This window comes from Chinchilla lanigera, unplaced genomic scaffold (genome assembly GCF_000276665.1).
Source record: "Chinchilla lanigera isolate Chin_1 unplaced genomic scaffold, ChiLan1.0 scaffold00011, whole genome shotgun sequence".
In the NCBI taxonomy this organism is placed as follows: domain Eukaryota; kingdom Metazoa; phylum Chordata; class Mammalia; order Rodentia; family Chinchillidae; genus Chinchilla; species Chinchilla lanigera.
In genome coordinates, this window is record NW_004955412.1 from 21,983,973 (window position 1) to 22,002,882 (window position 18,910).

The following is an 18,910-nucleotide window of genomic DNA, read 5'->3' on the forward strand; positions in this document are numbered from 1 at the left end:
ACAGTTTTCTTATGCTGAAGGCTGACCCATTCAAGAAAAAAATTACTTGCTGTTGAGAAGGAAAGAGAAGTTGAAAGTACTTTTCCCTTCTGGTGATTAGACTAGGCAGTGCTGAGCTGCCTTAGTCTTTTGGTTTAGTTCAGTGTGGTTACAAGAGGTATTTTGGCTGTAATAGTTTCTGCACCTTTTTTTGTCTTTTTATTATGTAATACTTTTAAAATTTTTTATTTTAAAGAGAAAAGACAAAAACAAAACAAAAACTAAAAAACAATACAGAATTTCAAAACAAGGTGATAGGAAATCTACAGTAGTTGTAATATTTATTGTCATGTTCAAAGTATTGCTCAGATTACCAGATATAGGCATGCAGGATTGCTCAAACAATTAAACATTAACTATTCCTTTCAATAAACTGATAGAAATTAGTAGTATAATTATCTTAGCTATCGTGTGAATATATATATATATTTCCCTTCTTTCTTTTCTTCTTTCCCTTTTCCCAGTTGTTCTTTCCTATTAAGCAGTTTCTTTCCCTTTTGCAATATCTGTTGTACCTTTCAGTTTTATTTACTCCTTCAGGTTCTTACAGAGACAATATAGTGTTTACACATGTGGGTCTGATTTATTTCATTTATGAGTATGGTCTGTAGTTGCATCCATTAAGCTATAAAAGCCTCAATTTTATCTTTATTTATAGCTGGGTAATATTCCATTGTATAAAAGGACCACATTTTCCTTATCCACTCCTCAGTTGATGTGCATTTGGGTTGTTTCCAAAATTTTGCTATGGCAAGTTGTGCTGCTATGAACATGGGTGCACATATATCTCTGTGGTGTGATGTTTTTAATTCTTCTGGGAAAATACCCAGAAAGGGAATAGCTGGGTTAAATGGGACCTCTAATCCTAATTTTTTGAGGCTTCTCCAAACTGATTTCCAAAGTGGTTGCACCAGTCAACATTGCCACCAACAGTGGAGAAAGGTTCCTTTTTCCCCACAGCCCCTCCAGCATTTATTGTTGGTTGATTTCTTGATGATAGCCATTCTTGCTGGAGTGAGATGAAATCTTAATGTTTTAATTTGCATCTGTTGAGTGGCCAATGATGTTGAACATTTTTTCATGTATTTGCCATTCATCTTTTTTCATCTGAGAAGTGTGTATTCATCTCAGATGCCCATTTTTGGATTGGGTCTTTGAATTTGAGAGATCTGAGTTTTTTCAGTGCTTTATATGTTCTAGATATTAGTTCTTTGTCTGAGGGACAGTTAGCTAAAATGTTTTCCCACTCTGGATTGTCTTTTCACTATATTGGTGATTTCTTTTGAAGTACAAAAGTTTTTTAATAGGATAAGAGCCCAGTTGCTGATTCTCTGAAGTGTTTCCCATGCAGTTTGGGTTTTGTTCATGAAGGCTGTGCCTACCCCTGTATCTTCAAGATTTCTGCCTACATTCTCTTCTAGTAGATGTAGTGTTTCTGCTTTAATATTTAAATCTTTGATCCAGTCTGACTTTAGTGCATGGTAGTGCGTGGTCCTGCACATTTTAATAAGTTACATTTCTAGGATTTGTGGTGTGGTGCTATATATTGTTGACATGAAATATTTCTTTATAAGACAGCATGGCTCAGCAAATTAAGAAAACACAAAGTATGTCTAGCGTAATGGTCAAGTTACAGAAACCTGGGCAGTTTCTCCCAGTTCCCTAGCCTGTATGTGGAAATAAGTGTTAGTCTCTTTGAGAGTGGTTGTGGGAAATCACGAGGCTTTAAATTGATTGTTAATCTCAGTGTGGAGACACCTGGTTTAGGAACATCAGTACAACAGTGTGTGCCTAATTCTGCTTTGAGTAAGTGCAGCAATAAAGCTTTGGAATTTTCCCAAATTGAATCTGGGCCAAATAGAAAGGAAGGGGTAGATGTTAATTTGTTTGTGAAGGGAGTTGGGTGAGAGTGGGGAAAGCGACAGTTCCCTTCCAAGGGGACTGTCCTTGGAAGCTGTGGAAGCAAAGGTGTAGTGAATGTTGATCCTTTTTTTGTTGTGGTTGCTGAGCATCTGGGAAGTGCTTTTTGTTCTATATTTCCAAATGCTTAATTTAATAGGGATACAGACAGTTGGCTAAAGTTAACATTTTTGGACAATGAAAATCAAGAAATAAGTGTTTTGAAATATTTTCACACAAAGAGATAACTTCACTCTAAATAAGTTTTTAAAAATATTTTTTCCTCAAATTTTCCATTATAATTATAAACTTCCTTGGCTAGTGCATTGGAGTCAGACATTTCAAATGCTGTGTTCCATACAGCAGATTACAAATATGGGCGTTAGACTTATTTGCTTATGTGCAGGTGAAGATGAGAAAATTTTGTCTTTTTTTCCAACATTAGATGTGCCCTAAATGGGATGTATTTTTTTAGTAGAAAACATTAATGGTTCGGAGGCTGTTTCTTACTGAAACAGAGAGCCATGGTTTTAGACATCTGTGATGTCACTAATGCAATCAAATAAAGAATTATTGGTAAATATTCTGATGTTTGTGGTGCTTTTAAGGAGTGTGGTGATAGGGCATGACAAGAAGATCCCGGCGCCTGATGAATAGCATTGAAGGAATCGTCAAGAGTTTGATTTCACATTTCATCCGTCAGTATTGGTTGTTTTCTTTTAATCTTTTACCAGGAAAAGTTGACGTGACATGTTATTACACTTGGATGGAGTATAGTACACATTTGAGAAAGAGACTTTGAGGAACAGGATAGTTCTTAGTAGTGAAATCATGGTGGTATGCTATGTTATGATAATGAATTTATCAGCTAGACTTGTTTGGCACCCGGAATGCTAAGGGTTAAGTTAGTGAATTGGTTAGTTATAATTCTGCAGAATAGTTCTAAAAGGTTTTTTTGGAATTAATTTATTTTCCTTTTTATTTAAAGAGGGCATTGAAAAAAAATAAAGAGGGCATCAGGCAATAAATGAGATCGATGTACAGGTATACCTAATTTAGGATAAGTGAAATTAGAAGAGCCATACAGAATCAGACTGTTCAGCCTCATTACAGTGAGTTGGACTACTGTGCCCTTTACGTGTTTATATGGGAGAAGTAGCTGTTAGTGATGACTGAAGTCAGAAAAGCTTATTAAAGGAATACTTTGCAAACCTTAAAAATGACTATGTAGATATATATTTATAGACATGGAAGGTTTTTCATGAATTTTATAGCAAAAAGACAGGTCATAAAACTATACAAATACAAAGCTAAGCAACTTAATCTTTGTGTAAAAAACAAATCTACATAGCCTGGAAAGCTGATACAGAATGATATACACTGTAAGGTATATCCTCAGGCTTAATCTACATGCTAAATCTGTCACTGAAGTTTCTTGATATTGCTGTGGCTCTCAATACACTTCACATATGAAAGCTTTGGTAACACATCCTTAGCTAATAAAAAGGGGTACTACATGGTAGGGTTATAGGTTTTGCTGTTGTGTAGTTGTAGTGAGGTGGAAATTTTTTAAAAAGTCACGTTGTAGATTGTATTTTAAAAGCAAATATTTAGAAGAAGGCAGATTAACAGGTTTCTCTTGGTTAATTTTTCCTGGAGGGAAAATATATATAGCATACGCCTGTTTTCCCATAGTAATTCTGTTTTACTGGGGGATACCCTCTGCTGAGGATAGAAAAGGCTGATTTCGAAAACAAAACAAAACAAAACAAAGTTCCAGCTACCTAAAATGTCTAAGAACCTGGAAAGGTTTTTGGTTCACTGGGCATTTGCTCAAAAATATGTGTCTGAGGATGAGATTTAAAGAGAAGTCCACAAAGTGAGGTAAATGGGTTTCAGAAAAAAAGAATAAAGCCAAAACCAAAACAATACAAACTACAACTTGCATAAAGTCGGAAAGCTGCTGATCCTAAGTGACTTTTGAAGATAGCTAGGAGATTTTTCTCCTTAGGTTTTGTTTTAGTTATTGCTTGCTTTCCCAAGAGCCTCTGACCCCAAACTTAAACTATGCATTTCTCATTTATCCTTTAAAAAAAAAACCCTCTTTGTTAACCCTTGACTTTTCTTCATCCACTGTCATCTCTTGCACTTGCATCTAAGCTTCTGGAAGACTCATTTGTACTCACTGTCTCCACATAACAGTGAGAGTTTTCAGTTATACAAACAGACTGCCACAGCACTTGTGCCAGAAGTTTACCACCACTACCCTATGCTATATTATGGCCTCTACCCCCTTGACTCTCCAAAACTTGCTTCCTCTAAGGTAAACCAACTCCTGACTGCCCAGTCCTTTAGGGATTTTAAAATCCTCATAACTTTGACCTCTCTTGTTTTCTACTTAGGAAGATCAGTAACACCTTCTGTGTACTCTTTACAGTGAATCTATGAACACCTTTCTTAATTGTTAGCTCTGTAGGATGAAGTCTAGCCTGAAGAATGCTACTCATGGTCTGGTCAAATCTGCCTCCTGCATGACGACCCAACCCCCCAGTATGTTTTATGTTTAGCAGTACCACTGTCAACCCATTTCAGTCTTAGGTATGTTTATGTACCATATCTCTTGTGCCTGGAATGGCCCTCCCACCCTGTAACTTAATGTTTACCTTTAAAAATGCCTCAGAATCAACCTACTGCCTTCATGATGCTTCCAAAAATCATTTACTGAATTAATTGAGGATATTTTTCTTTTATGAAAACTAGGAGAACTCTTTGAAGATTTAGCCCAAAATCAAAATTAATGGAGTTCGAATTTTTTTCCCCAGTAGTACAAATCAACCTCAGTTATGTATAACTTGAAACCCGAAGGCGTAGCTGCCTGCTGCCAACAGCCCCTCTCTTTCCTTGTGAGTCTCCACCTTTAGAGGTAGCTGTGGGCCCAAAGTTTTCAAGGTGTTAGTGCCTCGTGTTGTGGTTGCAGCTGCAGACTGGGAAGGATCTGGATAACTTTATTAACACACTGGACTTAGCAGAGGCAGTGCAGGACCTGATGTTATCATCTAGCCTTTCCTGACAATCCATAGTGGACTTTAGCAGCAGAACGCAGTTCTGGTGCTGCCATCTTCCTGATCATTTCAAACCCTGCTCTTAATTTCATTGTAGTTTAGTTCTAAGGCTCAGGTGTTTTGTTTTGGCTTGCTTTTACTTTTCTGATTCTGTTTTACAAAATTATCATTTCTGTTTGGTCATCCATAATTTCTCCTTCCCTAATTCTTTTACAAAATGTTATAACATTGTATATTCCACATACAAAAATTCTAATTTGGAATTTTTTTTTCATAGAAACTGTGTAATAGGAAATTTAAAAAAACCTTTTGGGAAATTATTTGGTTATTCCCAGATATATTATTTTTAAAACATTTTACAGTTGGAAAAGGTGATGTATGAATTTGGTGAGTTCAAATGATTCAGAAAGGTAGACATTGAAGAACAATTCTCTTTTCTCCTTCCTTTTTTCTCGCTGAAGTTTTCTGTTGGCACTACTTTTACTTTCACTATTTTTTTCCTTCTAGAATTTGTGCGTGCACAAAATGATGAATGTATTTTTATAGGATTCAGAATTTGTATTTTGGCACTTGGGTGGTATTCATATCTCTTGGAAGTTCTAAGGCTGGTTATACCTATACTTTTTGAAGTACACTACTTCACATTGTTTTTTTGTGAAATAAATATTGAAGTTGCATAAGAGGAAGAGGTATAGCTTACATATCATCCAAGGTGAGTGATCAGGCATTTCCTATTTTCTGCTTTCAGTTGTGTTGAGTTTCATAATAATTTTGAGCTGACCCTTTTTATTGCAAACAAAGTACAGATCGCTTGATAGCAATCGAGGGTACTTAGGTGACTGGATCTTCAGTTCTGATATTAATCCACCTAGCAAAAGGTCTCTGAGCACTTTATCCTACAACTTGTGCTTTAGCTTGACCTGTTCCAAACACTTACAAGAGGATATTATTATCATCAAAATCGTGAGGCACAAAGGAGTTGAGATTTTCACAGGCACACTCTATGACTTTGTAAGGGAACCAAACAACGTTGCCCAATATTCCTGGCTCCTTGGCTTTAAGCGCTAATTCAGAACTGTTTTAACAAGTGCATTAGGCCTCTGCCAACTGTAGAGGTAGACTGATGTGATTTGACACCTGTTATTTTCAGAATGTCATAGATTGGCCATCTACTCCCAGAAAACCTTTTAAGAGGCTCCAGTTAAAGATCTCTTTCCACCTGGTATTTCCTCATTTTTCAGTCTTCTTGGTTTTCAGCCCTCCTTTCCCACCTACCAATCCTCTTCAAACTGCCCCACCAGATATGGAGTAGACTTACGTTACCAATCCATTTTGTAACCCTAATGTTAATTAAAACCATGTATTCATGTGTGTACATCTGCATTCCTAGAAGACTGTTTCAATAGCTTATTCTGGAAAATGTCCAGTGAAGGTGTCTGGCATCTCTTTTCAGTCCTTAAAAAAAAACATTAAATTTTAAAACTCCAGATTATTTAGAAGAGTTAAGCATAGGGCTGTGAGGAAAAACTTAAGTTCCCGTGCTTGCTTGGTATTACTAGGACTTAATTTCTTTTGAATATTTAGTTTTGCAATTCCTCCATGTATTATTTCAATTGTGTTCACTTACTGGCCTTTAATTACATAGGTTTACGTTGTTCTGAAGCCTGAACATAAAAGATACCATTATTTTGAAATAATAGTTCACCTTCCTGACACACTTTTCATTTTTTTGAACTGCCAATTGTATAGAAGATGGCAGTGTAACTTCTCTGATGTTTTTGTTAAAGATTTCTAAAAATTCTGTTGGTATTCTGCTTGAGACAGGTCTTTGATAAGGGCTGTCGTGCCTATTGCTAGTGACAGAGCTCTTTGTTGTCTGCTGTTGATGGTGATAAGTTAATATTAGAAGAGAACCTTTCAATCAGAAAGTCCCTGAAGCCAGAAATAGACACAAAAGATTAACAATTAGGACAGAGGGCAGTCCTATCCACCATTTCTCTATATAGATAGAAAGAACATTGTAAATTTAATTTACAAATGAAGATTTTTTAAAACAGAAGACAGCTATATTTTAAGTGACTTGTTGATACACTCCTGAAATGTATTCCATAGTCTAACCTTTGTGAATTACATTCAGGAAACTTGTTCACTGGATGGCCATGTGCTTGGCGAGCATCTACTGTGTTCTAGGCATTTGCGAACTGATTTCACAAAGCCCAGTAAAGGTGGTGCTGGTAGTCTAGGACACTGGCCAAGTGTAATGGCTGCTTTTGTATTCATACTGCACCCTTCCCCCAATTTATGTGAAAGACTTGAGGGAAAAGTTTAGACCATCCATACGTGAGCAACTTAAAAGTAGAGAAGATAGCTTATATGTAACCTGGTTGAGAAAGCTTAAATTTCCTATGTCTGTGTTCTTTCCACCTTACTATAACTTCCTCTTATAATTAATAGCATTTGATAGTTTAGAGCTTTCCAGTATAGCCCTATAATCAAGTAGTATGTTTATATATTTTAGGGTTCTGCGTCAATCCTGTAATACAAGTAGTACGCACAACAGTAGCTTACTTTATAGGTGTATCACATCAGACCTTTTTCATATCTCAGTCATGTTTTTGCACTATTTTCCTAACTTGTCTCCTGCCTGCAGTCTTGTTTCCCAAATGTCCATCAACTACAAAATGGTCTGGGAAAGCTTTCCAAAAAATAGCTTGTATTCCCTTCCTTAAAACCTTTTAGTTGAAAGAAGGAGAAATTTTGTATATATGTATATACAGGATAGTTAACATGGTTGTTCTTCTATCTTCTATTTCTATGCTGAAAGAAACTGTCAATGAGTCTTTGGTTGACCAGTATTGCATGTCTATATCTGTTTTCATGAGAAGCCACTTTGAAGATATCAATATGTAATACAACCACCATTGTTAATTCCCTACCACTTTGTTTGTAACTCTGTATTGTCTGTATTGTGCTTGTGATATGTTGTAAAATGTTGTATGTCTGTTAATGTTTCCCTCCTTTTATCTTTAAAATAAAAAAAAAATAAAATAAAAAACAAAAGGAAGGAAGACAGCTAATGACAGCAGCCACCAGGAGCTGGAGGAGGCCGGGAAGGACTCTCCCCTAGACCCTGAGGGCAAGGCTCTAGCTCTGGGCCTGAGCAACCCACATAATGACTTTCTGTTTCGTAGGAACAAAGCCATTCACTGAAGCATTCTTTGTAGCAATCTGAGCACTTTAAGTTTTATGTTAAATAAGCTTGACCCCAGTGGCTCCAATAAAAACATAACTCCAAAAAATAAAAAAATAAAAAAAAATAAAACCTTTTAGTTTCTTCCTGCATATTATAGGAAAAATTTTAAGTTCTTAGTGTGGCACAGAAGCTCTCCTCTGAGGTTTCTATTTAGATTTTCCTCACTGTTTCTCCCATGGATGTACCGCACTGGCAATACCAGATTTCTTGCAGTTATTCATGTACACCGTTGTGTTTTGTCATTGCCATACCTTTTCTCATGATGTCATTTATGCTTTGACTACTCTCTATCCTCCTTCTTTTTTCTGGTTATTTTTAAAAAGTAAACCGATAGCTGCTAAATGGAATTACAGGGGTTAATTATATTTGCTGATAATTTGGTTGAACTTTTAACACAAAGCATAAGCCAGCTGCTTCAGATAATGGGTTATCAGGCTGTCAGAAGTTAGCATGTTTAATATTACCTCTTTTATTGTATGCATGCTTTGAAAAAATGCTGGAGTTACTCAGTGTTTAGACTGTTAGAAGAGGTTAATAGGAAAGATTCTATCCAAACTCAAAACCAAATAACTATATTAAGTTAGGATTGGATCCAGTTATAAGTGACTGAAAAATTGAAAAGAGCAGTGATTTACATAAAATAGGTTTTCTGTCTACGGAAATTTTCAGAGAAATGTGCCAGTATCACACCTCCATTCCACGAACTCCCCAGGGATCCAGGTCCCTTTCAGGTCACTTCTCTACTTTCATTAGAGTATGTATATTTTAGGGCTCTACATCAATCCTGTAATACAAGTAGTATACGTAACAATAGCTTATTTTATAGATGTAGCAGGTCAGGCCTTCTCATGCTCATAATGCAAAGTAGATCTGTTTTCTAGGCAGTACAGTGGAGGAAGACAGAGAAGCAGGTCAAGAGAACACTGGTTGTCTTCTAAGGGTGTTCCTGGATGCTACATACCTACCGTGTTAGCTAGAGTTGGGTCATATTTCACTTCTGAATACAAGTACCTATGTGTATAGTTAAAGATTTTGGCACTATGGAAGAAGAGAACACTAAACTTCAAGGGAAAGAAAAATTAAAGGATTTATCTAAACTGTTTAGCCTGATGTTCAACCTAAACTTCAAGCCTTTTCCAATTATCACATGAGTACTGGCACCAATCAAAAGCCTTCTTGTTACTGTAGGTTGAAAGTGGTTGCATCCTTATTGTTTTTTTTTTTTTTTGTACCAGGAATCGAACTCAGGACCTTGTGCTTGCCAGACAGCTGCTTGTGCTGCTGAGCTATATCCCCCGCCAAAGAAACAATCCTTTTTATTTTTTTTGGTACCGGGAATTGAACTCATGACCTCAAGCTTGCCAGGCAAGCACTTATGCTGCTGAGCTATACCCAGCTGGTCACATCCTTATGAACCTTGGAATTCTTTTATTATACTGCAGATACCATATCCTAAGCTTTTATTGCTGTCATTTATCTACCTGTATAGCGTCACAAAACCATAAGCTCTCACCACAGTATAAGTGGCTGGGAGTAGTGACCATGTCTCCCTGCTGGCCCTACTACCTGATAAATAATTGATTTTCAATAAATATTTGTTGTATGAGTAAATAAATAAATATGATGATTTCTTGGTTTCTTATAGAATTTTAGGAAAGGAAGATGGACCAACCCAGTGGAAGAAGTTTTATGCAAGTATTATGTGAAAAGTATAGTCCTGAAAACTTTCCTTACCGCCGTGGCCCTGGGATGGGAGTCCATGTCCCAGCCACACCTCAGGGCTCTCCTATGAAAGGTAAGATAAGACCTAAAATGTTTATTTACTGGAATGTACTTAGGAAGTTATGTATATCACAGTATTGTATAATTCGCAGATAACTTCCTTTAAGTTATGAATCTAATTGTTTGTGTTTGGATGTCAAGTTGTTTTTTTTTTTCTTTCTTGAGACAGGGTCTCACTTTGTAGTGCAGGCTATCCTTGAACTCACTATGTAGCCCAGGCTGGCCTCAAATTCATGGTGATCCTCCTGTCTCAGCCTCCTGAGTGCTGGGATTACAGGCATGCATGCCACCACACCTGGCTGGATTTCAGTTGTTAAAAAAGTCTTGCAGAGTTTGTTTTCCTCTAGATTGGCTAGGAGGTATTTTAATTGTAAGAATAATGTTTGCGTGACACAGTATTTCAAATGCATATTCTTTCAAGAACTGAGAGCATAGGAAACAGTCCAAGGCTGGCCTATCTCTTAAAGACCTTAACAGCTTGTTTAAATTATAAGACATTTATGTTTACAAAGATACGACAAAAGGTAGTTTATGTTGAGCCAAATGAATGCCACCGTGATTAGGAAAGAAATTTAGATAATCAGTGTGACTAGGAAGGTATTCAAAGCTGTGGCTCGAACTAGTCCTTCAGAAATGTAGAGTTTAGTTAGAGAGGAGATAAAAACATTTTAGGGGGCCAGGGATATAGCTCAGTGGCACAGCGCCTGCCTGGCAAGTGCAAGGTCCTGAGTTTGATTCCCGGTACAAAAAAAAAAAAAAAAAAAGACATTTTAGGGCAGAGATTAGACATGAGCAAAGTTCGATAACTAACCAGAAGTGTACAGGGTGTTTTTGCCTTTTAGCTTAATGTTTTACTTAACGGACCTTGGAATTGGTTCTCTGTAATTAAGGGAAATTAATGGTGAATCATTGCTTTAGTTTCTATCAGAGGTCACTGAGTATTTATTATTTCACAATACAGTTATCTTTTCACTTCCTATAACCTGAAATGGCAAAGAGAAGTGGACATCTTGGTAACTTTTTTTAGGATTCATTCCCATTCTGAGAAGTTTGATATTGAAAGGTGTTAAGTTGAAAAATCATATAATTTGAGGCCTCCATTTAATAAAATATGATTTTGTGATTTCTTGTTTTATACCAAATGGAAAGAGTGATTTTATAGACACATATATTTTTGAACTAGGCAGTAGTCAGAGTTGTTACATATGTTTGGCTGAATTAATTGAATACTTCAGATACTGAAACACATTTTCTTATTACAATTACATTTTAAAAGGAGGCTAATTTTCATAAGGGACAAATTCTACATGGAAATGAAGTGGGGATAACTGATAGACAAGTACAAAAGAAACAAATGCAGAGTTCTGAGTGGATATCCTTAAGCGAGGAAGATTTCGTGAATGTGAACTTAACAGAAATTGTTTAGCAGATAATCTACTGGTTTGAGATAATTTTCATAGGCAGTAAAAGATAAAGATACACATCAGACAGAGAAGAGCTATCCAAAATATTTTTGAACTGAATTAAAGAGTCAAGGCCAATAGGAAGTGGTGGTAATCCAGACCCGAATTTCACCTGTGTAGTGTTCCAGTGAAAGATGATAATGTGGGTGATGGCTCTGTTTTGGTAACTGCGATAAAGAACCTTACTGGGAATAAAAACCCAGAGGACTTTGGGATGATGATTTAGTACTTCTGAGCTCCTGCTAGCTGTTTGGCCATCTCCCTTTCAAATTCAGGACTCTTGGATCTTGTTATATTCTTCATTTTCTAGGTCCTTGTGCAATTTCACACTGTTTGATTTTTGTTTCTTGACAATTTCTGGGGTCTAACTGGGGTAGTCAGAAATTAGGCAGATATAAAAGTGTTTTGTGTCCCTTGTGATCTAGATCGCCTCAACCTCCCAAGTGTACTAGTGTTGAACAGCTGTGGAATTACCTGTGCAGGAGATGAAAGAGAAATCGCTGCCTTTTGCGCTCATGTGTCGGAATTAGATCTTTCTGACAACAAACTTGAAGACTGGCACGAGGTAAGTTCTTATTTTGGTGAAAGAAATAACCACTGTATTATTGTTTATGTTATTATATATTCTGCTGAATTCAGGTGCTCACTTGAGATTCTTGTTGTCTGTACCTGTCGAGATAAATGACTTCATCAACTGCCTGTGGTGGTTGTTCCAACAGCTTTGTTGTTGCCAACTTGTTTTTCATCATTATGAAAAGGACTGAGGAACTTTCCAGTCATCAGGAGGTTAATGAGTCTGTAGAGGTTTAGACTACTACCAGTGCATTGAATTCTGTACTACTTCACTGGCTTATACATCTTATGCTCATTTTTCCACTTCTGCTTCAGTATTTATCACTATAAATTGACGTACAATTCTTAGAGCTTGAAACCAAGATTATGAAAGTATTTATTCTTATTAGTGAAATTTACCCCAGATATATTAGAACTTTTCTTATATTATCAAGTCCTTCTGACGGTTAGATATAACTGATGTCTTTTGACCTCAGAGAAACTCTAAGTACACAAGTGACAGCATTATAACCATTCTCTCTTGTTATTATAGGTAGCATTACAGACCTGATTGTAGCATTACCTGATAGAAACTAACTGGAAGAATAAAGGACAAATAATTGTTCTTGCTTGCTTCATTCTCCAGCCTTAATTTAGGCTATTTTTTTGCTTCAGCTATTGGAGACAGTCCCCATTTATTGTATGTTGCACAGTACCACCACAGACTCCTTTTAGCACATGAACCACGCTGTGACACCCTTAAATCCTTTAAAGGCTTTCATTGCATAGAAACAAAGGTCTGAATGCTTTGAGCTTAGTCCTTCATCGTATGGTCATATGGCCCTTTGTGATTTCTGGAACTTTCATTTTGTTTTGAGACAGGGTCTCACTATTTAGTTTAGGTTGATCTTGAGCTCACTATCTAGCCCAGGCTGGCCTTGAACTTGAAGTGATCCTCTTGCCTCAGCCTCCTAAGGGTTGGGATTACAGGCATGTGCCTCTTTGCCGTACCTGGCATTTCTGGAACTTCATTTGCATCTTTAGCCATTTACTTTTACTTGCAGCGCTTAATAAACTCATGACATGCAAAGCTTTTATTCATGCTGAACCCACTGCTCTCTTTCTCCTCTGTCTACCTGGCCACTTCCTATTTATCCTTCCAGACTTGGCCCAGGTTGCTGTTTCTCTGTGAAATCTTCCCTGGCTCTCATTCAGGCAGTCAGATCACCCTGGAGCCCTGTATCGTGCTGCTGTGATAGGATTTATCACAGTGCTGTAGTCACTTGCTTACTTGACAGTTTTCCTGCTAGACTAAGAGGTTATTTCAGGTGGAGACTTTTGTCTTTTTAAATTTATCAGTACTGAGCAGAGTAGGAAGTCAAATGTTTATTGAATGTGTTAATAAATAAATGATTATATCTTATGGATTAATCAGGATCACTTTCTCAAACTTTTCCTGTGATTTTAAGAAGTTTACCTAGTTCTCTAGGTAAAATTCTCTAGTTCTTCAGCTCACTCATCCATAAGACATGTTTGCTGATTAGAATTAGTCATTCAAGTACTTTGTAGGTATTGAATGCTATGCAAATCCTAAGATAGCTTTCTTTATGAAAAACCGATCTGTATCCTAATTTGTTCACTTTTTAATATTTACCTACTTCATAGGCTTATTTTGCCTGGTAATTGTTCTGTTAGTTATACTTCCTGTTTTCCTTAGGATTTTTACCAAAATTCTTGGACGTGTGGTTTACCTAATTTCTAAGTGATACACAGATTTTCAGGGCTATTCCAAGAAGTAATCTCTATCTGTACATTTAATGATCTAAATAACTAGTATAACTCACTGTTTGACAAGTTATAGTCTGTACTTTCTTAGTCTTTTGAGACACCTCATTGCCATGCATACTCCATCCACACTGCACAAATGTGAAAGGAGCACCTTGTTAATCCTCCTTCTCTGTAATTCTCCTGAGTCCTCCTGCTGAAGGTCTAGTGAGATTTGTGGTCTGGATTGGTGACAAGTCAGACCAATTCTTCCTGTGAGTCAGCTCAGCTATTATGATCATGTGCTGAATCCTCTAAATTTGTTTCCTTGGGAATATAAAATTTCACAAAGGCTCTGTGCCTTCAGATTGACTTGTACTTTGAAATGTACATGAGATTTTGCTACCTGGTGGGAGCAGTTTAATAATGATGTAGGAGGCCGTATGTAGTATGGATCATTACGCTGTGCTTACACTAAGTAATTCAACCTTCTCTCTGCTCAGACAAAGGTCTGTATTGAATATTTCTCAGGCCGCATTGACATATAGCCAGGGAGTCGCATATATATTTGTATTCTTATCTACATTCTGTTTTTGCCCTATTATGTGCTCAGTAATCTGTTTTTAGGGAGTTTTCAGGTGAACATTTGTTGCTGCTACTTTCAAGTTTCCATTTTCTGTTTATTTACTTATTTACCTTTTCAGTACTGGGGAATAAACCCCATACTTTTGCACTGAGCTAATTCCTCAATCCTTTTTATTTTTATTTTTGGACAGGGTCCTGCTAGGTTGCTGAGGCTAGCCTTGAACTTGTGCTCCTGCTGCCTCAGCCTGCTGAATAGCTGGGAGTGTAGGCATGTGCTCCAGTTTATTTTTGTTTTTTTTCATTCCTTTACAATTACTCCTTATCCTTCACTACAGTTAATCCCAGTCTTTTAGAGTATGTATCAGAGAACAAAGACAAAGGAGAAGTACTGAAGGAATATTGACTTTTTGCTTTGATAAGCTCTTTGCCAGGCTACAGAAGCCTCATATGGTCACTGATTTTAAGACACTACATTTCAACCTCATTAGAATGCCTATGTCTGATTACCAAAAATATTTGTCCCTAACCATTAACTAGGTTCACTTTAGCCAGTGTTAATACAACAAATGTGGACCAATATAATAGGTTCTTTCAGTTTTCTGTATTGTCACTAATATGAATTATGAGTAACTTCTTTTGTAATTTAAAGTGTTGGTTGCTATACATCCAAAGGCTATACATGCCAAAGTATGAGTGAGAAATGTAGTACTTCTATGGGGAGGTGGAGATTTACCTCTATCCTATTAAATTTAGACACGGATCTGTTAATAAAATGCACTTTTTAGCTGTTGACTTAAAATTTTTGCTGAGTAAAATTTTGTCAGACCTTTCCCAGGATATCTCCTTTTTTTCAGCTTTCCTTATCAAAACCATTTTATAAAAGAAATTAAATCAAGCAATTGAGAGGAGGTAGGTAGGAATTAGCCGGTCAGGTGAGGTAGAGAATAGCTTGGGTATAAATTACAGATTGTTATCTTAAAACCCTTTCCCCATGTTCCTTAAATCTTTAGTTTCTTCTCTTTTAGAAGCCAGTGTGGAGGATCCCCTATTAAATCGTGAGACTGGAGGCCTAAGAGGGTGATCCAAGTTCATCTCCATGTTTCTGCACATGAGCGAACTCAGCTCAGTCCAGCGGGAGGAGTGGTTGTGTTGTTGTTTAGAATTTAAGAAAGAAAAGTCAGTGTACAGCCCTAGAAACTCAGAGGGATGTTTGTTAGTCTTTGCCACTGGGAAATTTTCTATAAGTAAATTTTTCTGTCGTATTTTTCTGAGTATCAATTTGAGTTTACACAAAAAATTTTCACTTGTGCCCTTTAAAAAAAGACAGTATTTATCTATTTCTAACATGTATTACTTTCCTACTTAAGTTATGAAACTCTAGTACAATTTTGTGTTTTTAGAGTAGACAGGCAATTAATATAAATGTATTCTTACTGAGTAGTAGTGTAGATATAGGTTCTGATGATTACATTATATATCTGTTAGAAAACATATATGAAGTAAAATAACATTGTTGAACCTCAGTTCCTTCACTTACTAGAGCAAAAGTAATGTAGTGAACAGCTGTATAAAAATATCTGTTGGAAAATCTCCCAGAAATTATTTTAAAACTCTTAAATTACGTAGTTTTTAATATCTTCTTTATTTTAAAAATAAAATATGAGAAGGAAGCAAAGAACTTAAAATAAAATATGAGAAGGAAGCAAAGAACTATTTAACTGGGTTTTACCAAAATTATCAGTTAGTCTTCATGCTGTAAGTGGAGCAAAATTCCATTTTTTTCCCCCCTGCTTAAAAGATATAAGATATAGCTGGTCATCATCTTCTATATGAAGGTCCTTTGTATCATTAGTGTTCAGGTCATAGAATCCAGTACAAGCTTGGTCCTTGCATGAGCTATGTAGCTGTATTGCAATCACAGACTAAACTCCAGATTCTAGCCATATATTGTATAAATGTTTGGTACCTTTTGATCACCAAAAGGATCAAGCGGAAGAACAGATGTAGACTGGTATAAATTTCCTGTACTTTAAACATAAGTCTTCTGTATTTTCTCTAATGAGAAATAAAAGTGGTGCTAACTTCAAAGGGTTAGTGTGGGGGATAGATGAAATAGTGAATGTGAAGAACTTTCCCTCTGACATCCTTCTCTAAACCTTATTGGAATTAATCTACTCTGATTTTAGAGCTCCTGAGCTGACTATAAACAAAGACCTGATGTAAAATAGTTACTTTTTCTTTCTACCCATGATTCCCCTCTTTTCCTCCATATAGTTTTTTCAAGAGCTCTGAAAAGAAACTGATACCAAGGTCCCAACCTGGAAGCTTGTCCCACTTGTGAAATTTCTGACTTAATAGTTTATAGTAGAACTGGGAATCAGTATATTTTGATGCATAACAAGAGTTGAGATACTGGTTCATAGTATTATTATATTAGCAATAGTTTTATTGAATGATTTTGTGCCATAATTTATCAGTAAACGTTAAATACCCCACCATCCCTGCTTCTATGCAATTAGTGGGTAATTAAGAAAACAGTTCAAAAAGAGATGCCATTTGCTGTGCTGAGTGCATCACATGTATAGTTCATTTATTTCCACAGCCATGTCACATCAATGGGTACTATGTTCCTTGTCTTATAAATCGGGAAACTGATTTATCTGAAGTCACACAGCTAGTGTTGGAAACTGGTTTGAACCCAGATTTTCCATCTCTGAAACTAATCCTGACTACCCCTTTCTATTCCATTTTTCATAATTTAGTTAACACATTGTCTAGATGCTTGATACTTAGTATATTTACTGAGCATTTAGTATTTCTTTCTTGTTTGAGCTTATCCTCATTCATTGTGTCAACTGCTCTTTAATTGTCTCTTGTTTTTTTTTCTGGTTATAGCTCTGATGACTAGTATATAGAAAGAACAATGACTGTGATTTTTGAATTCCAAATTTGTGACTCTGAGGTGTTAGTCAAATTATTCAACATTGTTGAACCTCAGTTCCTTCACTTATTAGAGCAAAAGTAGCATAGTGAACACGCTATATAAAAACTAGTTCTGTACAAGTAAATAGTTAAATTCAGTATTTTCCTTTTCCCTATCTACCAGTTTGCTATCTACATCATTGAATTAGTGATTATTCTTCCACTTTAGTTGCATAGTTATGGATACTTTAGTTTTTAAGTAAATACATTTTAAAGTGTGATACACATCTTCAGGCCAGACAGTTTTGATTGAGACTGTGTAGTCAGTTTTGAACATGTGAATTGTTACTGGGTGGTTTTAAAGAAACCTTTAATTAGGCTTAATGTTTTGAGAATGAGAAGAAGAAGATACTCAGAAAGAATGACCCAGTCTCACCTCTTGAAAAATTTATAGTCTGGAATGTCATCTAAACTATCTTTTTATCTTTATTTATCACAGAAACTATCACATAGAGAACAGAAACTTTGCTAATGGTGACATAGGAAATCTTTTTTGTACCATTACTTATCAGATATGCTACTATTTCATCGAAGAAGATTAAGTTATTTGCCAAGAGTTGTTGAAATCACTTATGCTGCTCTGTGGGTAGCATCACTAAATAGGACGCCCTGTGGTAAATGGGCCTATGCCTGGGGACCCACTCACTTAGGCCTTCTTGAGCGTGATTGCTATGTAAAAGCTCTGATTACTGCCTGATATGCTTTTCCTTTCTTTCTTTTCTTTTTTTTTTGCCTCTCCAGGTCAGTAAAATTGTGTCAAATGTTCCCCAGTTGGAGTTTCTAAACCTGAGTTCCAACCCTCTGAATTTGTCAGTTTTAGAAAGAACATGTGCTGGGTCGTTTTCTGGGGTTCGCAAACTCGTCCTCAACAACAGCAAAGCTTCATGGGAGACAGTACACACGATCCTGCAGGAGTTACCAGAGTAAGCCTGAGAGCATGGTGGAGAGGGAGCTGTGCTGCCGTCTGTGTTAGTACATAGAACTACTGCTGATCTCCCATCTCAGAAATACTAGACCTGCTGCCTGAATGGAGAAAGAGGCTTGAAAAATGAAGTAATTAGCATGAGGGTGTGAGGGTAATCTGGTAGCATTTCCAGCAGAATACTTATTCAGTGTTGAGTAGCTCTGAGACATGAGATATGTCATCCTTTGGCTAGAAAATACCCCTGAGAAGCACTTATCGCTTCTAGATCAGCTTAGCCTTTCTCCATTCTAATCTTCTGATTACCTGATTTAAGAATTTTACTTCAACTTTTTTCTTTGGGAGGAAAAAAAAATTCATAGTATCTCTAAAACATCTTAACATTTAGATGATTAAATGCCTAACTGCCCTGATTGGAAAATGGACCTGTGGGATTCTTTTCAACAATTTAAGAAACAAATCATACTTTTGTTTGTCAGTTTAGAAATGCAAATTGTTTTGAGAATGTAATGACCAAGGTATATAAAATTTTGTTTGTGTCTGTGTTTATGCACGTAAGGGTGCAAAATACTTTAAAAAATATATGAAGGAAACTATAGGTTTTGGG

The 18,910-nt window shown here is 36.4% G+C and overlaps 1 protein-coding gene across 2 annotated transcripts in view; it reads left to right on the top strand.

The window, feature by feature from the left end:
* Tbcel (tubulin folding cofactor E-like) overlaps window positions 1–18,910 on the top strand; it is a 74,828-nt gene that overhangs the window by 14,452 nt on the left and 41,466 nt on the right. For both annotated transcript variants that reach the window (XM_005378356.2, XM_005378357.2), the window contains exons 2-4: window positions 9,899–10,048; window positions 11,924–12,063; window positions 18,123–18,304. In XM_005378356.2, the coding sequence (XP_005378413.1) occupies window positions 9,916–10,048; window positions 11,924–12,063; window positions 18,123–18,304 (455 nt within the window). In that variant the 5' untranslated portion in view covers window positions 9,899–9,915. The remainder of the gene's footprint in view (window positions 1–9,898; window positions 10,049–11,923; window positions 12,064–18,122; window positions 18,305–18,910) is intronic.